At 36.1% G+C, this 26,842-nt stretch overlaps 1 protein-coding gene across 1 annotated transcript; it reads left to right on the forward strand.

Moving 5' to 3' along the window:
• The first annotated feature begins 1,229 nt into the window (after positions 1 to 1,229).
• LOC120351760 lies at positions 1,230 to 26,439 on the forward strand. The gene is made up of 3 exons (XM_039429862.1): positions 1,230 to 1,527; positions 8,809 to 8,967; positions 26,150 to 26,439. Exons 1-3 carry the CDS (start codon positions 1,501 to 1,503, stop codon positions 26,378 to 26,380), a joined length of 417 nt encoding a protein of 138 aa, XP_039285796.1. The 5' UTR covers positions 1,230 to 1,500; the 3' UTR covers positions 26,381 to 26,439.
• Positions 26,440 to 26,842: the final 403 nt, after the last annotated feature.

Raw genomic sequence — 26,842 nt, forward strand, 5'->3', positions numbered from 1 at the left:
TGGAAAGAGCACGAATAGGAGCAGTGGCGAGCAACCAGCAGCGACCCGAAGCATTCACCTGGAGAGAGAGTGAAACGGAGCAATCTCCTGCGACTGCGCCACTACTTGGTGAATAGGTTATGTGAATAAGTATAAGTGAATAGGTATAAGTGTAAGTATAATAGGTATAAGTGAATAGGTTATGTTGTAGTAATCACAATGTTGTGGTAGTTTTCAATCACAAAAGTAGTATAAATCGTTTCTCAGCCAATAATAATTTGTTCAACTTGAAAAAATGAGCGCGACTTGCTATGTAAAAAATTGAATCGAGCACAGTTAGCCCGCCTAAGAGCGAGAGAGACAGAGTGATTTTGTTGAGGATGTGTGAAGGTAAAAATAAAATTTTGTTAATATGAAATTCAGTGCGAGATTCTTTGTATAAATTAATGTTTTAAATACAATTCTTTGTATAAATAAATGTTTTAAATTTTTACTATTAATTCATCCTTCTTTCTACTATAGGAATGAATATTCACATTAAAATTATTTTACCACTCAAAGTCGTTGTCACGTAAAACTTTCGCCCGTATACCAACTTTACAGGCAACTACGCAATTTTTTTTTCACTACACTACAGTCTAATTTTAGAATATTAGTTATTAAAACTAGTAGCTACTCACTTGTGTAGCGCTTTCGGATTTTTCAAATCCATTTTTAAATACATTTTAGAGAGTTGAAAATGGTTTTAAAAAAATCCGATAGCGCTCCACAAGTGAGTAACTACTAGTTTTAATAACTAATATTCTGAAATTAGACTGTAGTGTTGTTGAAAATAGTTCAAAAACGGATTATTAACTTGCAGTTTGTCATGGATCCATAGTAAAATCCGATGAGTATTACAGTTGTGTTGTGTGTGATGTTGTAGCTCTTCATCATAATGAAAACACAAATTGAAATTGTCAACTATTTTTATCATTTCATAATAATGATAATTCGAATTATTGAATGAAAAAGACTAAGAAATTGTCAAAAAACCACAGATTTATTGATACTTAGAAAGACCGGTTTCGGTTATTACACCATTGTCAATCTCTGATAAATTCCTAATTGATAAACTCCCTCTGGTTTATCAGAGATTGACAATGGTGTAATAACCGAAACCGGTCTTTCTAAGTATCAATAAATCTGTGGTTTTTTGACAATTTCTTAGTCTTTTTCATTCAATATGAATAATTACCACAATATCAACTTCTCAACTACACAAAAAGTGATAATTTGAATTATATTTGATAAATTGAAAATTTAAATTTGCGCTTTTTATCCGATAAACCAATAAAGATGTATAAAATCCCTGTATAAAAAATGATTGATTATGCTAATATATTTTTGTCAATTTTGCAGTGCATTCAAATATTATTTGAACCTCGGAATCGTGAAGTTCTCGAGCAGTTAAGAAGGCAGTCAATCAATTTACATCCAATTCAATTGGCTACCAGTAAAGTTGGTAAATGAGATATAATTATGAACTTTTACTACATTCAACATCCGGTAAGTCAAACGTTTTCAATTTATTTTTGTGTGTGCTTGTGAACTTCTTTTTTTTCTTGTTGATCTCGTGTAATGTTCATTTACCAATACAGCAGTCCCAATGTACACCACAAGGAGGCCGAGTTATCGGGAAAGCGGTGTTAAAATTTGGGGCCAGGCATCTATGAATAGGTAGCAGCATTCAATTTCCAGCTTTTGAGGTTGTATCGTTAGAGCCATGAGCAGAAGAATGCGCAGTCCGAGGCCCGGTTGCACAAAAGCCAGTCATTTTTTAACCGTGATTAATTTCACGAGAACCAATCAGAGAAGGCCTTATTGATAGGGCGGCTTCTCTGATTGGTTCTCGTGGAATTAATCATGGTTAACATTCAACCAGATTTTGAGCAACGGGTACTAAGGGTACCAACATAACGGTCAGGTCGATATGTAGATTTCAGCCCGCTAGCGTTCTTCTGTATCTCTGTCAATGACTCCAAATGTTCTTATCATTGCTCAGCTGTTCAGTGGCATCGATCATCACCACGACTTACTTGTTCAGTTCGCACCTCGAAGATGCCTTTACAAAAACACCTTCTCTGATTGGTTCTCGTGCAGTTAATCACGCTTAAAATTCAACTGTCTTTTGTGAAACCGGGCGTTAGAGTTAAACTTAGGGTTTTTGTTCCTTTACAATCAGTAGTTTCCACAGTCGGATATCAAATCAACATTGATCTCCCTATTTCGCCTTTGCTTGCTACATTTTGATTATTACAAATTGAGTTGATTTGTAACTTTTTGACTGGTATTCGTGGAGATCTCTTGCCTATTCTGGAATCTTAGGCATAGCTCACTTTTTTCTTACTTGTCTAAAAGTCCAAAAACTGCCAGGGAACATCATGTGCTGGCAATGAAGCCAAATACAGCACTGTAATAAGAACACAGTCCCTTATGCAATCTTCTCTACTTGAAGAAAATAATGTGTAGTAGTGGTTTAGTTCTTTACAGTGTTAAATTTGTCAAAAAATGGTTGAATTTGAAAGATGATTCAAAGTTGTCAAAAAATGGCGTATGGCACAACCAAGATGCTAATGATTCCAAATATATAGGTATCAACTTGGACGTGAAACTTCGCTGCAAGACCATTTCAAGAAGAAGAAAGAAGAGTTTCAAATCAAAAATATGAGAAGATTTTTCTTTTGCTGATCGTAAGGAACTCCAAACTTTCAATCCGAAACAAAGTACTACTTTACAGCCAGTATGGTGTACAACGTTGGGATATACCAAAGACAGCAGCTTCAATGACATACAGCGATTCGAAAACAAGGTGCTGATGAACATTGTGGATGCTCCTTGGTATGTCAGGAACAGCGATCTTCATAGAGACCTGCACGTTGACCTGGTGTCTAGAGGGTGCGGAGAGGCAGGAGGGGCGATCCAGCTGCCAGACAATGGAGGGTTGGTGCGGAGACTCAGAAGGAGGAAACCGTTTGAACTAGTTTGGTGATATTTTTGACAACATCCAAGTGTTTTCATAGTGCAGTGCTTGTTCAAATAATGTCCATTGAAAGAGCAGAGCGGTGATTGAGTGGAATCTAGCCTATAGTGCAGTCTATAAGTGTACATACTAATTTTACAATAGCAGAAAGAATAATGAGAAATTCACTGTTTCATTTTTTAAGTAGTATGTTAAGATGGAAAAATTTATTTATCTCATTATTCAGACTAAAAAGCTGAGATATTGGAAATATCCAGCACTACAAGTTTTAATTCACATGAGAGACCAGTGGTTGCCTGTGACTGCCGAGACACCTTTGGTGCCAAAACACACGAGGCGTTTTTTCAGGTGAGTCGGCACGAAAGGACAGGAAGCTCCGATTGGCTGATTGGTTGGCATATCACAAATTAGCCAATCGGAGAGCTTCCTGTTTATCCTGTCGAGCCATGCCTACACGTCTGTGAAACGCCTTGTGTGTCTTGGCCTTAGGCTTGTGCGGATGATGATGGTGAGAGATGATTGAACCTACAATTTCGGATATTATTCCAAATCACCAAATGATGAATATTTCATTGCCAAAAACAATATTTACAAGAAATACTATTATCAGTATACCTTGAGGGTATATATTTAGCTATACAATAAATTCTATTATCCAATAAAATACTCCCGTTCTTGATAAATTGGATTTGAAAAACATATTTTTTCACTGGTCACCCATCCAAAGGCAGTACCGAGTGCTTGCAGCAGATCTTCCAGCGCTCAATTTCTTTCATTTTTTGCAATCCTAGAGTTTTTTTTCTTTGGAATCTGTTTGCCATGATCTAAAGCAGTGGACAGTTTTTTTCTGAAACTGTTTCATGTGATTTTTCTAACAAAATTAAATATTCATTTCTATCTAGTTCAGTTTAATCTGAGCTTGCTATTCTATGCACATCTACAAAGCTGCCATTGTTGAATATATTTTTCACTTGTAAGAGAATTAAAAAATAAACTGTGTTAAATTTGCTTACATATTCGATGCTTATTTTTTGTATTTAATACATATAAAACAGTCACTGGGTGAGATGCGTCTTCAACGCTTCTCCATTAGACTTTTGATTGTTAATCTTGTAAAGGTAGTCATTTTATGTTGATTTACCTACCAATCTAACTTGTAAGAGATGCTTTTTATTAACCTATTCATTGTATTAGTAGATGATTGAATTGTTTCATGTAAGAAGTGTGTCAGACCATATGTAATTGTTTAAACAATCTTATGTTTAAAAACAATTTTGATATTAATTTTCTTCTAAATTTCATGAAAATATGCAATTATGGCATATAAATACTCTACTGAAATTATTCCTTCAGTACTTTTTGGTCAATTGAGATATTCAAAATTTAAAGTTTAGTTTCAAAATTTAAATGTTGAGAGTTGAAAAAATGGTCTAATGCCCTTTTGCATGGAGCAGATTCAACTAGCATCTTGAAGCTATTGTCACTAGATTCATTCAAAAACGATTGTGAAAAATGAAGAAAAAGGAACAATGTTTTAAAAATAATTAAAAAAAGACAAAAAACAAAAAAAAACAAATTGAAAAAAACAGAAAAAATAAAAGAAACGAAAATTTAAAAAAAAAGATAAAATAGAAGAAACAAGAAAAAATAATAAAAGAAATGAAAATTAAAAAAAAAGAAAAAAATTAAAAACTAAAAAAAGAAAATGGAATGAAAAAATATTTATGAATGGAGAAATTGTATTCTCATTATAGTAAAAAATGAAATTTAATTGTATGATTAATTGCTTCACTATTTAATTATGTTTATTTTACATCTGATCTTTTGATTGTTAATTTTGTGAAGACAGCTACTATCCAATGATTTTTTTATGGGAAAGATGCTTTTTATTAACAAATTATTGTAGACAGAAATGCTCGATGCAAGGAGGGTATCAGTCCATGTCCATACATAATAAGTTGCAAACTCATATTTGAATACTATTCTAAAATTATTGTTGTTTAAAATTTCATAAAAATATGCAGTTATGGCATATTAATTCTCTACTGAAATTATTCCTTCAGTATTTTGTGGTCACTTGAGATATTCAAAATTTAAAGTTTACACACAGAAATCATCCGAATTTGGATAATTGAAAAAATGGTCTAATGCCATCTTGCATACAGCAGTTCTACTATTCTAGCATCTTAAACCTATCAATGTGGAAAATTGAAAGTAATTGTGTTACTTGCATCTTAAATGCTACCTTTCTATACTAATCCATAGTTATTAGGTTTTCTATGTTACCTCATCTGAAAGTCAGTTATCAATGTGAAAAAACAGTTCAATATAAATTTTGTAGATGTGTATAGCATAGCGTGCTCAAGCTATTATGATCAGATCAAATCAGATTTTCAAGTCATTCAAATTGCAACTAGCACTTGGTACTCCTATTGGAACGGTGACCGATCATGGTTAGTTACATATTATATTCTTGAAACTAACTCCTAAATATTTCAAAATATTTCTGAAACTATAAGTTCATTCATCTCTCATCATTATTATGTCTTATGCATTTCCACGCACAAGCCTAAGTCTTCTGAGGGCATTACTTTCAGCAATGACAGGCGATAATAATGATGAATATAATAACAATGATCAAAATCTTTCGAAGTTCTGTGGTATTTTTAACTAAAATAAACAGTTTATATTAAATCAGATATACCGGTATCAGCTATCCTACATAGAAGGCAGTGACAAGACAGAGAATAGGCAACGCTGCTCTCCTATCTTTTTTAACTGTCATTATAAGGTGGATCTCATTATATTAAAGGATATTGCCATCTCATTCAAACTCAAGCAGATCCTGAAACCCATATGGAATACAGCTGTGGGGATGTGCCAGCAAGAGCAATGTGATTGTGATGCAATGGTTCCAGAACAAAGGGTTGAGGAACATCGTTGATGCTGCAGGATTCATCCGGCACGCCGACTTCCACAGAGATCTGGAGGTAGAGTTCGTCTCATCAGAAATTGGGCGCTGCGCACACAAGCATGCAGACAGGATACAATGGCATGCAAATGAAGAGGTCGTTCTTCCACTTGACAACACACTTATGCTGCGCAAATTGAAGCGGACAAAAACTTTCAAGTTGTGTAGTTTTGTGGATTGAAAGTGTCAAAATTAGAGCAGTGTATAGTGTAAATGTGTTTATACATAACTGTTCTGCATCCTTTTTACTATGCTGTATTTGGCTTCATTGCCAGCATATTATGTTTCCTGGCAGTCTTTGAACCTTTTGACATGTGAGACAAAAAGTAAGCGATAGGCTATGCCCAAAATTTCAGAACAGGCAAAAGATCTTCATGGATACAGTCAGCTAGTTCCGAATCAACTGAATTTGTACCAATCAAATTGTAGCAAGCAATGTCGAAATATCATGATCACTGCCGATATGATAACTGACAATGGAAACTACCCATTGTAAATTAACAAACCCAAAGTTCAACTCTAAGCCCTGACCTAGTACCTCGAAATTCTGCTGGAATTACTATTCTACAAGGCAGCTCCAATACATTCATCATTCAATGTTCATTATCAATTTTTCACCAAAGTGACATGTCTTTTTATTTTAAATTCACTAAACCTGCACATATAAGAATCCGTGTTTTGACTTATAGTTCTTACAAAATATTGATTAATTACTGCATGAAAAGTATTGCTTCCTATTGAAAACTTGTAATGCTCTTAATTGATGTTACAGGAACGAAAATATTGATTCATTATTTAGGGTGTGTGCACAAAAATAAATCGAGGTTGAGTAGTAAATAAAAGTGCTAAAAAGTCGTAATTCTGCCTTATTAGTTATTTGTGCAACTAGTGCGCAAAGTGACAGTTTGCTGCACCGAAAGAAACGTTTACAAGAAAGAAAGGAATGGCTTCTTGAGTTCAGCAGAGGTACTTTGCACACGTATTTCACATTAAATTTTTCCCACAGTTACCATTGAATATGAAATGTGGGTAATTATGGGTAAAATGATGGCTGAAATCCATCAAATGTTTGTGTGTGTGATGCTGTTATTAATAACAACCTTAATTCATTTAAAAATTAATAATCCAATTGAAGTTGAAATTTCTCATTTTTATTCATTCAAGAATCATAAAAAATACAGATAAAACAAAAAATTCGCATTCAAAATACACGCCAACAGCTGATTGGGATGGCTGCAAGATGATTGAACCGACAAGCGCGCGACCTAGCGGGAAGAATCGTACCTAACTAAAATTACTGAAAAATACTATAAACTATAAAATTTTATAAAATAACATAGACAACAGAAAATATTTTATTGTAGTATATTCTAATTAGTATATGTAGTATATATTAATGTAGTATATTCTAGTTATTTCATTAATTTTATTGACATGGATTTCGAACGGTAATTATTTAACCTGAAAATTCGAATTTCATAATGTGTGTTTGCTACATCTCTCATTGCTTGGAGTTGAAATAATTATTACTGTCAATAGAAAATAAACATTATTTATTATTAAATGATGAGAAGTTATTATTTAATTATGATTTAGATAAACATTATTATTGTTTTGGATTTCTAGATTGGGATTTTATCATAAATATGTAGCCATACAGCCATTGATGATTCTTATCTAACCACAGACATTGTTACCAACTTAATTTTTATTTTCCTGCACTGGTGCTCCATATAACCTAACTATTTTGCGTTGTCATGCTGCAAATCTGGAGTACGCAAAGTAATACTTTACGCACTAGAGCGGAAAAGTGATTCTTTGCAGCCTGCAATCAGTGCAGAAATTGTCACTTTTCAAGGTATCTGTAGGAAAAGTATATCTTCATTCTATTTAATTTCACCAAGAACGCCTGATGTTTTAAGTTGCAGCGTTCTTGAGAGGATATGGATATAAACCTCCTAAGACCGCTCAGACCACTGACCTCTCTGTGTGCACATACACCCTAAACATGAAAAAAGTCCCTCAATATAATAACGCTTTTCCACTCTTCCATTTTGTTTACTATTTAATTCGTGGATAAAAGTTGACTATAAAAAAATATTACAACTTCAAGGGACATTTATCAGACATTACAAAATTCAAAATTCCAGTGAGTGTAGTTAGTTCAGCTTTCGCAGGTAAATTTTGAAAATTAATAGTCAATTTATCCTCTTTCTTGTTCAAAAATATTTTTTCTTCCTCTATTATTATTCCTCCTATCTATTTTTGCTTCATATTCTATTTTAATTTGTATTCGTTTCTTTTTCTTATTATGTTTCAATTTCATATTTTGTTCTCATCTATTTATTTCTGATGTCCAGGTGGAGACAATATAGTGGGTTTGGGTCCGCCACACTTATGGTTTATGACATAATGATGTATTATTGGTATTCCAGCTCAGTCTGTCTGTCCAATGCTACTCCTGGAAGCAGGTGCCAACATGATTATCTGTTGCTGATTGATTGATTCATTCAATGTTATATATTATTATGCCGGATCTACATATTTGGTCCAACTTGGGCCAGCGTCAGCCAATGTGTGGATGGCTGGTTTGCCAGCGCTGGCCTTCGTTGGCTATCGCTCCGATTTTTTACGAGCGGAGGCCAGCCCAACCAAGGCCAACCAAGGCCAGTGCTGGCAAACCATTCATCCACACTTCTCTACTAATGTTTCATGTTTTGTCATCTCATCTGCTGTTTTTTCTGTGTGATTGACTTGCTATAGGCCCAATTGCTGCTATTAATCATTTTTGCGATATTTTGTATTGATATATTGATTTTTATGGTATTCATTGCAGTTGATATTTTCAATTTCTATCATGGATATATCGCTGGCTACCGCTGGCCTTGATTGGGCACGCAGTGTGGACGCAGCCATGGACCAACGCAGCCAAGCTTACCAGGCTGGGCGAGCGACTCGACCAATATGTGGAAGCAGGACTGACATTTTTAAACAGGTATGATGATTATGATTTTTGAAGTGTCGGATTCAAGGATCCAAAGGTTCAAATAACCCCACACGTCAACCGAAGCTTATTGTGTTCCCAAGTAGTATGTTAGTTAGGCAAACCAATATCTGTGTCCTTTACAAGAACCAGGAGTTTTTCCCTATGCTAACATCCCATTCATCACCTGTTTGCTTGTCGCAATCCAGTGTGATATGCTTGGCAGTCTCTTCAGACTGATTAGTCCTCGCGACCTATGTGAGGTCCACTCCTGGCCTTCTTTGAAGGTCCTTCCGCTGAGGAAGGGGTCGCCAAATTGCCTCTAGGGCGCCCGGCCACCCTCGACTAAGTCTCTTGAGCCACATTTGAGCCTGGAGTTTCACCCATCTCTGGTCTCTTGGTTTTTTCTTTTTATCCCTCCGAAACTGCCCCTGATGGGGCAGTTCCCGTGAGTTTGAAGGCAAGGCAACTTCTGGAGTTGCCTTGGGGTCCTTTTTAAGGTAGGCCCACACAGATCGTCATCGGACGGATCAGACGATTAGATTTGATGCATTGTTTTCAATTGGAGTGCGCATACCTATACGATGCGGATAGGTATGTGCACTCAAATTGAAAACAATGCATCAAATCTAATCGTTCGATGCGTGCCGAACGTCCGATGACGATCTGTGTGCGTCTACCTTTAGTCGCCTCCTACGACAAGCAGGATACTGTGGGTGAATTCTGGTTTTCAACACATTCTTGAGTACGATGTTCGACTCAAAGCTCCCCCAACACACAGGGCGGCTCAAACAGGTAAGCTACCCCTTTTTTACTTTGTTTTTTTTTTATTATTCTTCCCCAATCTTTTTTTGATTTTTTAATTGTATGACTAACTTGAACAATGTATGATGACACGTGTGTACACACATGTTCATCATGCATGTCCTATCGTTAGTGACCACCCATTATTAGAGCCGAGCGGAATCCGCGTGCGCGCTTCTATGCAGGATTTAGTCGGGAGCATTCTAATCAATACCGGGCCGAGCCGAGCGGATTTGTGCAGTTGGCTTGACGTCCAACGCGAGCGTTTTCGGCCAAGCGGATTCTGCCTTCATTCAGTTTAGTTCGATCTTCGCATATAGTGAGTTGCGCAGTATTTTGTATATTTGTATTACTGAGCGAATCGGCTTCAGTGCGAACGCAGGCAGATTCCGCTCGGCCGATCCGCCCGGCTCGGCTCGGCCCGGCCCGGCCCAGCTTTGGTGTGAAATCCGTCTTATGCCATTTTTTCTCTAAGCTGAAGCTCACATCGAGCTGTAATATCAGAAGAAGATGATTAATTGCCGTGAAGGTTGAGGCATTTGTCATACCAGTGGACCAGCCTGTCAAACCCCTTTTCATAAAATGCTGCCGCCAAATGAGTTTAAGTAGGCTGTGACATCGTTTTGGAGCTCCTTGTTAGTTTGGAAGCTCTGCTCTCAAAGTTATGTCTCGAATTTGGATTAAAGGTATAGGTTACTAGTGGCTAAGTCAGGTTTGTATGGTGGGTTATCGATGGTGTGCCATATTAGGTAATGTTTTTATTAGAAGACTGTTCGTCTGACAGTCGTGTCATATCATTACTTGAAAAGTTACGTTAGGCTCGTTGCATATTTGCGACGCTAGCCAGTTGCGTTTTTACTAGTGGAGCGACTTTCTGCCGACAGCCAATTGCAATTCAGTGCACACTTGTGCGTATCGACAGCGTCTCACTGTCAAGCGACGTCATTTTGTACTCAGCAACCTTCGAGGCTTGGGCAACTTGGTCATTAAACGTGATAGGAAAGTTCTGATTTCAAATTTTCAAAGGTTTTTATAATATCAGCTGTCAGCAATTATTATAAAAATCACAATTATTTAAAAGATCAATATTATTCATCGGCAGTAATAAATAAATAATTCGGTTAATAATAATAGAGATAATACAAATGAAGAGGGAATAGTACAGCTTTTTCAAAAAGACCTTCTATTTCTTTTAAAAATACAATAAATCTCTAATATTATAAAACCATTAAAATCAATTAAAAGCACTATAAATTCATTTTATCCCATCTCCAGGTGAAAATTGAAAATAAATGAACATCAGTGTTGACTTATTTAAAAAACAAATTTATGAGCATTGTTTTAATAATCTTGAATTAGTCAATACTGATGTTTATTTGTTTCGAATTTGTAACTGAAGACGTTATAAAAAAAGTCCCGAAATGTATAGTGCTTTAAATTTTTTAATTGTTCTGTAATCATTCAAAGAACGTTATTGTTTGTTTGAAAATGGTAATATTCCAATTCTATATTTATTCATTTACAGTATATATACAGTACATTAATTAATAAAAACAATATAAAAACTTGTAGTAGGCCTACCCTTTATTAAAAACTTTAAAATATTTTAACGACTAGCTTCGACCATAGGTCATTTTCAAGTTGAAACTTTTTAAAGGGTACTACAAGTTTTTATATTGCTTTTATTAAAGCCCATATAAGTGAAGTGATTTCAGTACATTAATAGCATATAGAATAAGTATTGTATTTGCCTCCAGAATATAACATGAGATGAAAGAACACCAATAATTCCAAGAACCGGCAGAACAATCATAAGAATTACTTTGAATACTGTGTTGCATAACAATTCATTTTCGTTAGTTTGATGTCGAATATCGCTACTTCAAAGAGCTAGACTATTGAGTTGCATAGCTCTACAATAGTGCTAACTGCTGACAACAAAAACCTAAAAACTGAAAACATATAGCTGAGGCACTAAGCGACTCAATTGTGACAAACTGACTGAGAATAAACTTATTTTGAATGAAATATACACTACCAAGAATTGTTGGGTTTAAACGCAAACATCAATCTAGCCGACTGCTAGCCGACATTCGTAGTAGTATTTACCATGTATATATATATATTTTTTTTCTAAGAATAAGAATAAGAATGTTTATTTCGCCAAAATTACATAATAGTTACAAAACATGAATGATTTGGCACAGCCAGCAAAGTTAAACTTGTGCGCTAGCTGTGAGTTCATAAAGCAAACAGTACGAAGTAGCCTATAGCAATACTGAAAAATGGAAAAAAATATAATATATTTATTTATTTATTTGAGATACATATGAGAGCACAAGGATAATATCCCATAATTGCTCTCTTAACACATAATACAAGTGAAACAATTTAAAAATGAATATTTAATACAAATATTGAAAGAAATGAAAAGTTCATGAAATTTTTACGAAAAGTCTTTCTGAAAAATATACATAACAGAAAATTTAAACACAATTTTAGATAGCAGAAAAAATAAACACAGCAAATAATAAAATGAAAATATGAAAATGAAATGAAATGAAAAAAAAAGTCTCTATGATTAAACAGAAGTCATTCTAGGAAGAGAGAGAAAAAAATAGTAACAAGAGGAAATAATTAAACACACAACTTAAGGAGTAGTGAAAAGCAAGGAGATCACTGTCACAGAAGACTTTCTCCAATCAAACTCCAACCATCAACGAGGGATTGACCTCAGAAACCCACTCCTCACCTCTCTCTCTGACCCAGCAAGCTGAACATTCAAACTCAATTTGTTCATCAATCTCTGCACTCTTATGAAAGGTGAGAAAAAATGGTGCACCGTTCTGCACCTTGGAGCCGCAAACAAGTTAGCATTCCACCTATTGAATGCTGGAACACTGATATTCAGCATTGCAAGCAAGGTAGGAGAATTTACAGCACCATCCAACAATGCCCAAACAAACAAGACAGATGTTTTATCTCGACGCTGACGTAGAGACTCCAATAGGAAAAGATCCCTCAGTTGCTGAGTCGGGAACCCCAGGGGACACGACCCACCAAATCTTCTGAAGTATAAGAACCTCATCAGCTTGTTCTGTACCCTTTCAATGACCCGAATGTTTTGGTCTGAGTGAGGACTCCAAACCATGGATCCATACTCCAAAGTGCTTCTTACCAAGGCATAATAGACACTCAGTATTGCCACAACATTGCTGAAGTCAGCTGCATTTCTCAGGACAAACCCCAGTAATCTGTTAGCCTTGGAAGACACAAATTCAATGTGAGAGGAGAAAGTAAGTGAACTATCAAATATGATTCCCAGGTCCTTGCAAGTGTTGACTCTGTTAAGAACCGCTTCACCAATCCTGTACGTGTAAGCAGAAGGACATCGTTTTCTAGAGTAGGTGATACACTTACATTTAGAAACATTAATTTCCAAGCTATTAGCATGACACCATGCAACTATGCGATCAATATCCAACTGTAATTGACAGCTATCATCCTGGCTACCAACCTCTCGGAATATCTTCATGTCATCAGCAAAAATCAGACACTTAGATGACAACTGAAGTGGAAGTTCATTGATTACCAGCAAGAAAAGGAGCGGTCCTAAGTTACTTCCCTGAGGAACCCCAGAGGTGCTGTAGTAATGGGGGGAATCCATCCCCTTGACAGTCACTATATTTGGCCTGTAGAGTAAATATGATCTGAACAAATTGACCAGAGAATCACTGAAGCCAAGACTAGAGAGGCGATACAGCAACACACTATGGCTTACTCGATCGAATGCCTTTGCAAAGTCGGTATAAACCACATCAACCTCTCCACCTGAGTCCAACACACTCGAAACAAACATTGTAAATTCGAGAAGATTAGTCAGCACAGACCTACCCCTTAAAAAACCATGTTGACAGTCAGAAATCATAGGAGTTACATGCCAAAACATCTTCTTATATAGTATCTTTTCAAATATCTTAGAAAATACAGAAAGTAAACAGATTGGACGATAATTCTCTATTAGATTCCTTTTCCCAGATTTGAAAATAGGGATAATCTTGGAGATTTTCCATTCACTGGGGAAAACACCCTTACAAAGAGATAAATCAAGCAGATACTTGAGGGGGGCCACCAAGAGCTCGCTGCAACCCTTGATAATGAAAGCTGGTATACCATCAGGACCCGGAGCTACTCTCGGCTTGAGGCTCTTGATTGCTTGACGTATGTCATCCTCAGATACTGAAGAAATATTCAGAGCACTATGGAGCCCTCACCATAAAGTCCATTGTCCTCATCCATCTTGTAACAAGCCGTAATTGGGGTATAGACAGACTTGAAAAACTTTGCAAAACCAGAAGGAATTTCCGAGCCAGTAAACTCTTCATCTTTGAAAAGCATGGTCTCACAAAAGTCTCCCGAGCCTCGCTTATTATTAATAAATTTCCAGAATTCTTTGGAATCGTGACTGACATTGGACTGGACTCTATCAACATAACTCTTATAAGCTGTTGAAATTAAAATTTTCAGTTCTCTACGCAAGGCGACATATTGATTGTTATGGAAACTGGAGTAATTCTTCTTTCGAGCGCACCTATTCTTTCTTTTGAGCTTTTGAATAATCTCTGCAGTAAACCATGAGGGGTATTTGGATGTTTCATTTGTTAGTGTCTTCCTAGGTATAGTGGCCTCAAAACACCTGAATATCTCACCATAGAAAAAGTTGACAGCATCATCAACATTGCTCAGCAGATACAAACCACTCCAATCTACATCTCGCAACATCACATAAAGTGATAAATAGTCAGCCCTTCTGAAATCAAAAATAGAACGCGTTCCGGATTGCAAACGTGGCTCCCTAGGAGAATCAATAATCAGTTCCATGCACAAAGCAGGATGGTGATCTCGATCCTCAGGTACCAAGGGCACAGGGTCATGGGCGACCTCCACAACGGGCAGGCTACATAGAATCAGATCGAGAGTACGAATGTTGGCATTTTGAACACAATTGAAAAGATGCAAGTTATAAAAACTATACAAGGTAGGTAAGCAAAGTCCAATAAGTATTAGAATAGTAGGTACTCATAAGTCAATTATCATGATAAGGTTTCACTTTATTCATTTCGCCCTAGTCCACTCACTGATAAGTTCTGCAGATCGTCCTCTGAGTTGATAACAATAGCTCTGTCCCCCTCCCTGAATCTAATCCTCACTCTCCCCGCAAAATCCGTCCAAACATATTTGTAACCTGCATCATGTTGGAATTGTTTAACTTTCGCGAACAACTTACTCCTCTTCGCCGTCAGTGATTTGTTTATGAAAATAGGAGCCGCCTCACCAGTAAAACCGATATGATTAGTGTTTAAATCACGCTTCTTCTTTCTTCTTAACAGTAGATCCTCTGCATCAGTGCGACGAACAAACTTGACAATAATTCCGGAAGTAGGTCGATTGTTTCTCTTCTTCAGCCTATGGCATGCATCAATCGAATGCTTAGATATGTCCATGCCCACCGATTTGCATACATCAAGCACAATTTTCGATACATTCTCCCCCTGAGTAGTTGGGACTCCATAGATTTCCACATTATTCCTCCTGGAATACTGCTGTAGTTCATCCATTTCCAGCTCGACATTATCCAGTTTTTTACGTAGGCATTTGTTTTCTTCAGAGAGCCTATCAATAGCCGTTTGTTGTTCTTGATAAGCTCGGCCTGTCTAGTTAGCGCCTCACAACACTCATCAATCTTCGTAGTGCAAGCAAGAATAGAAACTGATAAATCCTGTTGCATTTTCATATTAGACTGCTCAATGAATGTTTTAAGATCCGCTATAGAAGAGTTCAAGTTTTCCACGGTAACAAATGAGCCGACTGCACTATTGGCCACTGGAACTGTCCCTCTCACTGGCGTCGAATCAGAACACGCCCGCTGAATACGGTAATTTGCCTCACAGTGAGCACAGGTCCAATTACTACTAGACAATTGTTCCAACTCAGTATCACCCAAATTCACACATTTGCCGTGAAAAAAGTTTTTACAGCGCGAACAGTCTATTTTATCTTTAGCATTTCTGTTCACCGACTGATTGCAAATATTACACTGACTCATTGCAGAAACGTACGCCTGACTCAACACAAAAACTAACTCTTAATATTATTTAAAAAAAAAAAAGTGATGGGTGGAGCTATACTTGAGTAAAATTATAGAACAAATTATAACCGTTCATTCACAAAATACGGCTGGATGGGTTAACAGAATACTTAGCAAGACATAGAATCAAACAAGCTTGGCAGAACAAGAAAGTAGTTAGATAAGAGAGCACAACGTTAAATCAACCGTTCACAGCAGCTTCTGAGCTGATACTGATACATATACCTATGTAATAAATATTATAGTAATGCTTCTTATAAATAATACAATGATAAGAATTGAATAATTTCGTGTTAAAACCAATTATACAGGTGATAACCAAAAACAAGTCATACAGCCTACATTTAAATCTTCTAAATGCAAACTAATGAAGAAGAATACAATAAAAAATGAAAATTTTCAGTTGTGAGCACATCCCCAGTGCTTAATCAATTTTCATAAATAATACAAAAGATAGAAAGACATTCAAAACTCAAAAGAATCATGAATAGATTTATTAACATTTCAACAAATAACATATTATTTCAAAAGATCTATTGTTCCAATAGATCGAAGCTCCTATATTTCAGAATAATAAAAATAATTAGAGGAAACGGAAATACTAAGTATGAATGAAGTCAACTAACAATGTTAACATAAAAATCATGGGAAACTTCTCAGAACTATTTGAAGCCATATACACATTATTAATATAGTTGTTAGAATTTGATTCAGAGCAAGATGTTATTGATCAAGTACTGTAATAATGGTACAATTATTATTATTGGACTATTACTTTTACCTCAATGCAATAACAAAGTAGGCCTATGTTATTGTATTAAGATTAGCTACAAAGCATAGGTCAGTTTTCTAAATAAAACTTTGAAAAAAAAACATTCGAAAAATGTTGAGTACTGTACATATAGAATGGCTTAATATTCAACAATACCAAAACTTCTTCAATTTTGATTATTTTTGAGAGCCGCGAGGCATTTGAGTAATTTGGAGGCACTGAATCCGAATCTGAAATCACATTGAGCCATATGAATAAAGTTGAGAATTCGCTCATACTTCTAAAATATGGAGCATTTGCTTCATTTTCTATGAATAAACGTGAGCAAAACCTTTTTCTCATGCTCATCAAAAAAAAATAGTTTGAGCATTTGCTCAAAAGTAAAAGCTTTTGCTCAAAATTGTATGAATAAACTAGAGCATTTGCTCAACTTTTGAAGCAAATGCTTCAAAAAAGGTGCTTCGAAAAGAGCAGCTTTTAACCTTTTCCTCATAGTAAAATGGCTCAACTAATTCGTATGAGGAAGAGGAAACCATACCAGATACGATCACAATCAATAGTTGAGAACTATAAAACTTTTTAGATTTAACCATGATATATATCACCATTATTCCTACAAAATAATAAATACAAAAGCTACCTGTTATAAAGCTTCTTGCACATTGAACCGCTCCTCAGGGTGCAGAAGCTGATCATGAGGGTCATCAACCAGAAGCCTCCACGCTATTCATCAGACCAGCTATTCAATGAGTTTGACGTGATGGATGCAAGACAGCTTTACTCCAAGGAGATACTATGCAGATTACACAAGAACCCAACAACATTTCAAACTAGAAACCACAACCACAACACCAGATACAGGAATCTTCTCATCACCAGTGTTGCAAGGAAGGCACTATACCAGAGACATTTTAATCATTTAGCACCAAAATTATATAATCTACTTCCTGCAAACTTTAAACAGATTAATCTTCCTAGAAAGTTCAAAGCAATAGTACACAATTGGTTAATGAGCAAAGGAAGACAGAACATAGAAAACATTATTTCAAATAACAACTAACCACCTAATGACTTACTAAACACTAACTAATTGATAATACACACAAAAAACTAACAAAACCTACTCTAGAACATGGTACGCCATAGTGGAGTAGGTCAATTTCCACACAGAAAAACTAAACAAGTAGAGAACACATTATAAGAACCTTTTGTAACTAACTATTGTATGTAATATTGTAATTTATCTAATATTTTTGTAATTGATGTTGTAGTTTTAGTTTTTTGGGAAATAAACATTTATTATTATTATTATTATTATTATTATAAAGATAGCAATCACAAAATAGGAAATAGGCATTTAAGAAGATGAGAGTGTAGACGATTATAAGAAGGCTATTGATATTATAAGAATATGCTGAAGATTATCATAGAGATGACATTTTTTCACGCTATTATTTCAAAATTCTAAACTCAACTAACCTAAAACTCTATTCATAAATAGAAAACAGAGCAGACGACGCAAACACAAGCGGTGCACCCTACTTGTATATTTAGCGCTTCCGTGAGCTATAAAAACAAAGTAGGCCTAAGGCTACAAAAGTGAATCAGCTGTTGAAAAATCTTTAAAATACTTGAGATGAGCATTTGCTCCAGAGTTCAGGAGCATAAGGTAAGAGTATAAGGTAAAGCTTATTCATATCAAAATGAGCAAATGCTTTTGCTTCTACCTTTTGCTCATAAGCAAAACCTTAAGCTCAATGCTTTTGCTCATGAGCATTTGCTCTGGTTTTATTCATATGGGCCAATATCTCTATCACCATTTTTACGCGTTTTAGGTTTTTGAAGTAGAGAATAAAACGCGGCTTGCCCGCCCTGACGTAAAAAAGTGGCGGCTGACATGCGTCAGCAGAGCGTACACAAAGCGTAAAGCAGGGAACCCACTATGCCGTCACCGTCAGGCGCCGTCCGGCACCGACCGTCACCGTTGCGTACCGGCAACATTGCTTTGCATCGTTTTAAACGAACGGCAACCCACTATACCCGTCCGTCACCGGCCACGACCGTGTCCGTCAATCACCGTCGGCCACCATTGCTGTTTGGAGCAATCTTGCCGGATAGCCGGTCCGTTTTTTATCATTTTTCTAGTCGACATTTAACTACAGTACGGTCCACGTTATAATGTCAGTATTTAATCAACATTGGACTTGCTATCCTTGTCTATCATTTGACAAAGCAGATAGCGCTATACTTTTCTAGCTCCGCAAAGCTACCATATCGTTATTTAACAATGTAGAAATATAATCTGGCAAGGCAGAGAATCAGCAACGCTGTTCTCCTTTCCTTTTCCACTGACATTATAACGTGTACTTCGCTATATCAGTGAAGTCACATCTCCAGTGTTTTGTTGTAGTGCGCCTTTGTTCTGTGAGCGATGTTGATAGAGGCTATTAGGGAGTATCCTTCCTGTATAATACTAGTGATAATAGTTATCACGACAACAGGAACAAAGATAATGCTTGGCAGGAAATCTGAGAAAAGTTTGATACCATGTCAGGTAAGTTATTTACAAATATTATCCTGCAAGCAAAATTATGAAATCAAAGTTTTGGCCGTTTGACAAATCACACGATGATGGGAAAGGGCTCAAATTAAAGGTCTTGATCCCAGGGACTCGGGAAAAGTTAGCAGTTGTCTTAAAAGTCAGCACATGCTACGGCTATTACTAGCAATTGCTCGTCTGATGAACTCTCCATCGCAACTGATGCATTTCTTCTGGTTAGCTCCGGTTTCCGACGCAGCTAACCAGACGGGCAAGTGGGTTATCGCCGGAAAAATGACGGTGAAGGCGGCGACTGACGGTGACGGTCGGTGCCGGACGGCGCCTGACGGTGACGGCATAGTGGGTTCCCTGCTTAGGCCTGTTACAGAGCTCGACCGACCGTCAGTGCGTACGTCAGTCGCGCTAGTCTTTTTCATAGATATTTCATGTATCCGTACAGAGCAGGACTGACGGCACGCATGCGCACGGTCAGGACCATGCGTTTTACACTGCGTACGAAGACCATCGATCGAGCTCGTGCGGATCCGTTCCATCGGTCGACTGACGCGCTATTAAAGCAAATAGAAGCTTTCAGAGCTGTAATTATCAGTAGCTTAATCGCAACATAACAAATGTGCTGACACCTCTGCCTGACAATCAGCTGATATTGAATTGAATAGCATAATGAATGAATTCAATTAATGTTGTCATATTTGAATTCAGAGTTTTTCTATCCATTTCTTCAATCATTTCTGAATTTTTTATTGGAAAAATCATATATTATTAATATTATCTACATTTATTTGATCCGTAGCTTAAAGTGACTGCTAGTATTCCCAATGGTGATACAAGCTCGAAATAACTCATCAAAATTTCTGATGGACATTCTGAGGTAGTTGAAAAATGTATCTTCACCCCAAGCAATGATGTATATAATTGTACTAAATTCCCTTTGAAATGCTCTTTGAGCGACCATCGGGTGAACTTGATCTCTACGCCTTTTAATATTTCGTTTACGAAGATAATAAGCTGCAATTAAACAATCTGTAAAGGCGTCCATTTTGTGAGGCAGAAAAACTAATGTATGGATGCGTATAGTCAGGATGGTACATACGCACTGACGGTCGGTCGAGCTCTGTAACCGGCCTAAGCAGGCGTGCGACGCTGTAATGTGCACTGTTCCGTCCAGAACCCATATACTTCTAACAAATTTCAGAACGCCAGTGACCTTGTCGCTCTGGTCGTAAAACCGCGACTAGAAAAGACGCAAGTGTGATCCCCTATTGGGCATTGAAATTAGCTTGAAGCGAGCGGGAAGTAGACACTGTTTCACACATTCTATGAATTAGATTATTAGAAGAAAAGCTTGTTGATGTTGTCACTTCTATCACTGCAAACATTAAATGAAATAAACTATTTCTCTTTTCGAATCCAACTGTCTTGGAAATGTTTATCTTATTGAATTGGCAAGCATTTTCAGAATGAGTATTTGTACGTCTCACCAGTGATTCCTGTATGGATGTATGTATGTATATATGTAAGTATGTATAGGAGCGGCCTAAGGACCAAGCGAGCCTTGAGCTCTGGAGGGATTGTAACAATATATGTTACCATTATATATTGATGCCACTAAATACGTTGAAAGCTGAACAGAATTCAATAAACTTCACTTCGCTTTACTCGCTTGTTGTTTTGAAATGTAGCTCTTTGATAAGACCATAAAAATATGAATCCTTAGCTGAACCTCTTTAAGAAGTTTGAAGTTCTTGAAAATGTGATATAACTCATCAGAAAGCAATGAATGACTGGGAAAACCAGGCGTGATTTGAGGACTGTTCCAAAATCCATTGAGTAAGTGCATAAAATACCCTATATGTCAGTTTACTCGCGAAAACTCTGGCACTCAAACGTGGGCGGAGCTTGGTTGTCGGGTTCGGTGACGGCAACCAAGCCCCTTGTACGCTGGCGTCAACCAGTCTCCCCGACAGCCAATCCCCTCGAGGGTTAGGAGGTTACTGGTTAGGTTATCCTAAATTCGGGACCAATACATAAATACATAAGAGTAAACGTAACGTTGCTCACATCAAGTTGTGAAAAGTAATAAAATAGTTCAATCAGATGTATTTCACAATCTGTAATTACTATTAATATGCACAACAAATTTTCAATATGATTTGTTCAGTAATGACATAGTAGAGAAAACATAGCATAAGAAGATATCCCATGATATAGAGCGTTTGTGTACTAAATTTAACTGTTAACCCCAGCCTGATAGTTTACTTACTTCTTTTTCATGAAACTATTTGATTGGTAATATCTCATTCTGTGCCGCTCTTGCACTCTAAAAGAGTAATAATAGACAGTAGTCGACAGTAATCGGCTTGAGGTAACAAAAAATCGGCTTGAAACTTGGAACATAAACGACCTATACCATGGTTTATCTTCTTATGCTATCTTTTGTCTAAGGTAACACCATGAATGATACAATATCACCACAAAATGAAACAGTATCACCACGCATGATACAGTATCAACACAATATGATACAGTATCGTCCCAACTATGCCATCTTCTCTCGATGGTAATGCTTTCTTGAGTTCGAATTACTCATCACTCCAATCAGAAAACTTCATTAAATTTAATGCAACTTCAGTAGAGAAGTATGTCTCGGGAATTATTTAGTTACTATAATTAATTAGTTAGAATTATAGTTACTATAATGATGTCGTCGTCGTCTTCCTACAAGGATTAGGCTATTTGCCTGTTCCGACTTGAAACTGCCAATGACATCCATCTTTTGCGGGATACGCCCACACTTCTCCTCCCAACCACATGAATACGACATGACTGCCCTGGAAATCCTGTCGCTCTCCGTCCTTTCAATATGATCTTTCCAGTTTTGCCGGGGAGCTTGATTGGCGCGGACCTTGATAAGCTCAACTAGGAGAATTGGGATAGGGACTATAGTGTGGTCCACGTTATAATGACAGTATTTGATTAACACACTGGAACGAAAAGTATCTTAGATTTGGCTGAAATTTGTACCATAGATAACGCGTGACCTGAGAAATGTCAGAGCCAAATTTGGCACCCCCATCTACCATACAGGGTGAGTTATGAAGCTGCAAACATTAAATTTTCAAATGATCATATGTCCTGAACGGTAAGGAATTTTGCAAATATGATTCCAGATTCGTGTTTCTCGCAGTAAAGACCATAAGATCGCAGAGTTTGAGCGATTTTTTTTTACAAAAAATTAATGAAAAGCATGGACTAACCATCGTGAAACACACTGGAACGGAAAGTATCTCGGATTTGGCTGAAATTTGCACTACAGATAAAGCGTGACCTGATAAATGTCAGGGCCAAATTTGACACCCCCAGCTACTATACGGGATGAGTTATAAAGCTGCATACATGAAATTTCAAATCGTCATAATTATCTCCTGATCGGTAAGGAATTTTGCAAATATGATTCCAGATACGTGTTTCTCGCATCAAAGACCATAAGATCACAGAGTTTGAGCGATTTTTATTTTTTACAAAAAATTGATGAAAAGTGACCTGAGAAATGTCAGAGCCAAATTTAGCACCTCCAGCTACTTTACAGGTCCAGTTATAAAACTGCAAACATAAAATTTTAGAATTTTCAAATGATCATATCTCCTGAACGGTAAGGAACTTTGCAATTATGATTCCAGATTCGTGTTTCTCGCATCTAAGACCATTAATGAGTTTGAGGAATTTTTATTTTTCACAAAAAATTGATGAAAATCATGGACTAACCATTGTGAGGCACACAGAGACAAAAAGTATCTCAGATTTGGCGCTAATTTGCACAATAGATGGAACTTGACCTGAGAAATGTCGGAGCCAAATTTCGCACTCCAGCTACTATACAGGTTGAGTTATGAAGCTGCAAACATAAAATTTTCAAATGGTCATATCTCCTGAACGGTAAGGAATTTTGCAGATATGATTCCAGGTTCGTGTTTCTCGCATCAAAGAGCATAAGGTCACAAAGTTTGAGTTATTTTCATTCCTCACAAAAAAATTGATGAAAATCATGGACTAACCATCGTGAGACACACAGAGACAAAAAGTATCTCAGATTTGGCGCTCATTTGCACAATGGATGGAACTTGACCTGAGAAATGTCGGAGCCAAATTTGGCACTCCAGCTACTATACAGGTTGAGTAAAAATTTTCAAATGTTCATATCTCTTGAACGGTAAGGAATTTTGCAAATCTGATTCCAGATTCGAGTTTCTCGCATCAAAGACCATATGAACACGAAGTTTGAGCGATTTTTATTTTTTACAAGTCAATGACAAAATCCATGGACAAACAACCATAGTGCAAACAGCGAGAGAAAGAAGTATCTCGGATTCGACTGAAATTTGCACCATAATTAATTATATTATTAAATTATATCAATTATATTATTATATTATATCAATTATATTATTATATTATATCAATTATATTAATTATATCATTGCTGAGGGTTTTAACAATTTTAATTAATTTTTGGATTCATGAAAAATGAACCTGTTGCTTTTTTCTTCTGTGCTGTTCTAATTCTCATCCAATACAAATGAGCTCAGTAGTCACAAAAATCCTGAGAAATTTGAATTTCCCGCTCAAATCAGTCAGTACCTCTTGCATGTTTCTGTTGCCCTGGTAGTATTTTAGTTGGTTTTAATTCTGTACCAGGGATTCAGAACACTTGAAGAGGTAGCAGGGTTTTTTCAACGCCTTCCAATGTAAACATAGGCAACCCGCAACACTGATCTAGTTTGGGTAACTCTTGCATGTTTCTGATGCCCTGGTAGAAATCTGGTCATTTCTAATATGCAAATGAGCTACTATTTGAGCGGGAAATTCAAATTTCTTATGATTAGCGGGAAATTCAAATCTCTCATGATTTATACTATTTGAGCGGGAAATTCGAATTTCACATGATTAGCGGGAAATTCAAATTTCTCATGATTTATACTATTTGAGCAGGAAATTCAAATTCCTCATGATTTATGTGACTACTGAGCTCATTTGTATTTTAGAAATGTAACAAGGAAGTTAAAATATAGCAAGTGGTAACTGAGGCATTACCGATTAATGCTTACACACATTAAATACTATATGTGTTTAGTTCAGTTGATAATGTGTCTTTATTTTCAATTTCATCAAATGTAAGACTTCAATTTGGTACCAAAATCAAACAAATCCGACCATGTTGATACCATCAGCTACTATACCGGGTGAGTTATGAAGCTGCAAAAATAAAATTTTAGAATTTTCAAATGGTGTCATATCTCCTGAACGGTAAGGAACTTTGCAATTATGATTCCATATTCGTGTTTCTCGCATCTAAGACCATTAAATAGTTTGTGGGATTTTTATTTTTCACAAAAAAATTATGAAAATCAAGACCATCTTGAACCACACTGAGTCAAAAAGTATCTCAGATTTGGCTGAAATTTGCACCACAGATAAAGCTTGACCTGAGAAATGTTGGAGCCAACTTTGGCACCCCCAGCTATGAGTTATGAAGCTGCAAACATAAAAATTATCAAATGGTCATATCTCCTGAACGGTAAGAAATTTTGCAAATATGATTCCAGGTTCGTGTTTCTCGCATCAAAGAGCATAAGGTCACAAAGTTTGAGTTATTTTTATTTTTCACAAAAAATTGATGAAAATCATGGACTAACCATCGTGAGACACACAGAGACAAAAAGTATCTCAGATTTGGCGCTAATTTGCACAATAGATGGAACTTGACCTGAGAAATGTTGGAGCCAAATTTGGCACTCCAGGTTGAGTTATGAAGCTGCAAACATAAAATTTTCAAATGGTCATATCTCCTGAACGGTAAGGAATTTTGCAAATCTGATTCCAGATTCGAGTTTCTCGCATCAAAGACCATATGATCACGAAGTTTGAGCGATTTTGATTTTTTACAAATCAATGACCAAAATCCATGGACAAACAACCATAGTGCAAACAGCGAGAGAAAGAAGTATCTCGGATTCGACTGAAATTTGCACCATAATTAATTATATTATTATATTATATCAATTATATTATTATATTAATATCAATTATATTAATTATATCATTGCTGAGGGTTTTAACAATTTTAATTAATTTTTGGATTCATGAAAAATGAACCTGTTGCTTTTTTCTTCTGTGCTGTTCTAATTCTCATCCAATACAAATGAGCTCAGTATTCACAAAAATCCTGAGAAATTTGAATTTCCCGCTCAAATCAGTCAGTAACTCTTGCATGTTCCTGTTGCCCTGGTAGTATTTTAGTTGGTTTTAATTCTGTACCAGGGATTCAGAACACTTGAAGAGGTAGCAGGGTTTTTTCAACGCCTTCCAATGCAAGCATAGGCAACCCGCAATACTGATCTAGTTTGTGTACCTCTTGCATGTTTCTGATGCCCTGGTAGAAATCTGGTCATTTCTAATATGCAAATGAGCTACTATTTGAGCGGGAAATTCAAATTTCACATGATTAGCGGGAAATTCAAATTTCTCACGATTTATACTATTTTAGTGGGAAATTCAAATTTCTCATGATTTATACTATTTGAGCGGGAAATTCAAATTTCTCATGATTAGCGGGAAATTCAAATTTCTCATGATTTATACTATTTGAGCGGGAAATTCAAATTTCTCATGATTTATGTGACTACTGAGCTCATTTGTATTTTAGAAATGTAACAAGGAAGTTGAAATATAGCAAGTGGTAACTGAATGTTATCTAAATTTGGGAGAGTAATAGTACAAGGAGTATCCTTAGTTTTTCTCTCCCAATCAGTGCTACTTTGTAAAAATTAAAAAAATAAATTATATTCACAATATGAATTTCATGATAAATGAATCATATGAATGATACAGTATCAATTTATACTTTTTTCAGATTCCTGGTTGGAATGACATCAGAATGCAACGCCTTGTCAATTGTTCCACAAAAAGCGCCCTACTGCACCTCCAGTCAGTCTATGGAAGTCATGGCAGAAGCTATTCACACATTTTTCACCAACAAAAATGCCAATGGGATTCTAAAAGCTTACCGAATAGTGCTCGCAAAATTTATCTGTCATTTTTCATGTACATCAGTATTCTGCTAATTCTACTCACATTGTTTTAGGATGTTCACAAAACAAACAAATTTGTGTATACATTTATAAATTAATAAAGTGTCTTTGATATAATAAAACTATTTTCCTGAGGCTGACCAAGTAAAGTTGAACCTTGTGAACATATTAAGAAAACCATGAAAAACATCATGAGTTTTTTTTTTCTTTTGAAAGTATCAAATTTTGTTGAAGCTCACACTCACACTTCACACCATATACATAATTATATACATGATGCTTGGCATGATAAATGTCGAAAACAAATTTCAGCGCCTACTATAGTATGTAAAACGAAAATAATTTTAAAGTGCATATACAGGATGTTTACGAACTTCTACCAATACTCTAGGGCATTGTTCCTGGGTAAAAATCTTATCTAAATATCATATTTAAATTGTCCTGAAGTCTTCAGTTACTCACACAGCGGCCATTTTGTTTTTGTTTTTTTCACTTTAAACATACGTAATTTAAAC

This window comes from Nilaparvata lugens, chromosome 6 (genome assembly GCF_014356525.2).
Source record: "Nilaparvata lugens isolate BPH chromosome 6, ASM1435652v1, whole genome shotgun sequence".
NCBI lineage: Eukaryota > Metazoa > Arthropoda > Insecta > Hemiptera > Delphacidae > Nilaparvata > Nilaparvata lugens.

Excerpts from the sequence above, each read along its gene's own strand:
- LOC120351760 (XM_039429862.1), top strand. The coding sequence starts at position 1,501 with ATGAACTTTTACTACATTCAACATCCG. Across the intron at positions 1,528-8,808 it reads TTTACTACATTCAACATCCG|TTGATATTTTCAATTTCTAT; the intron begins GTAAGTCAAACG and ends TATTCATTGCAG. Across the intron at positions 8,968-26,149 it reads GGACTGACATTTTTAAACAG|ATTCCTGGTTGGAATGACAT; the intron begins GTATGATGATTA and ends TACTTTTTTCAG.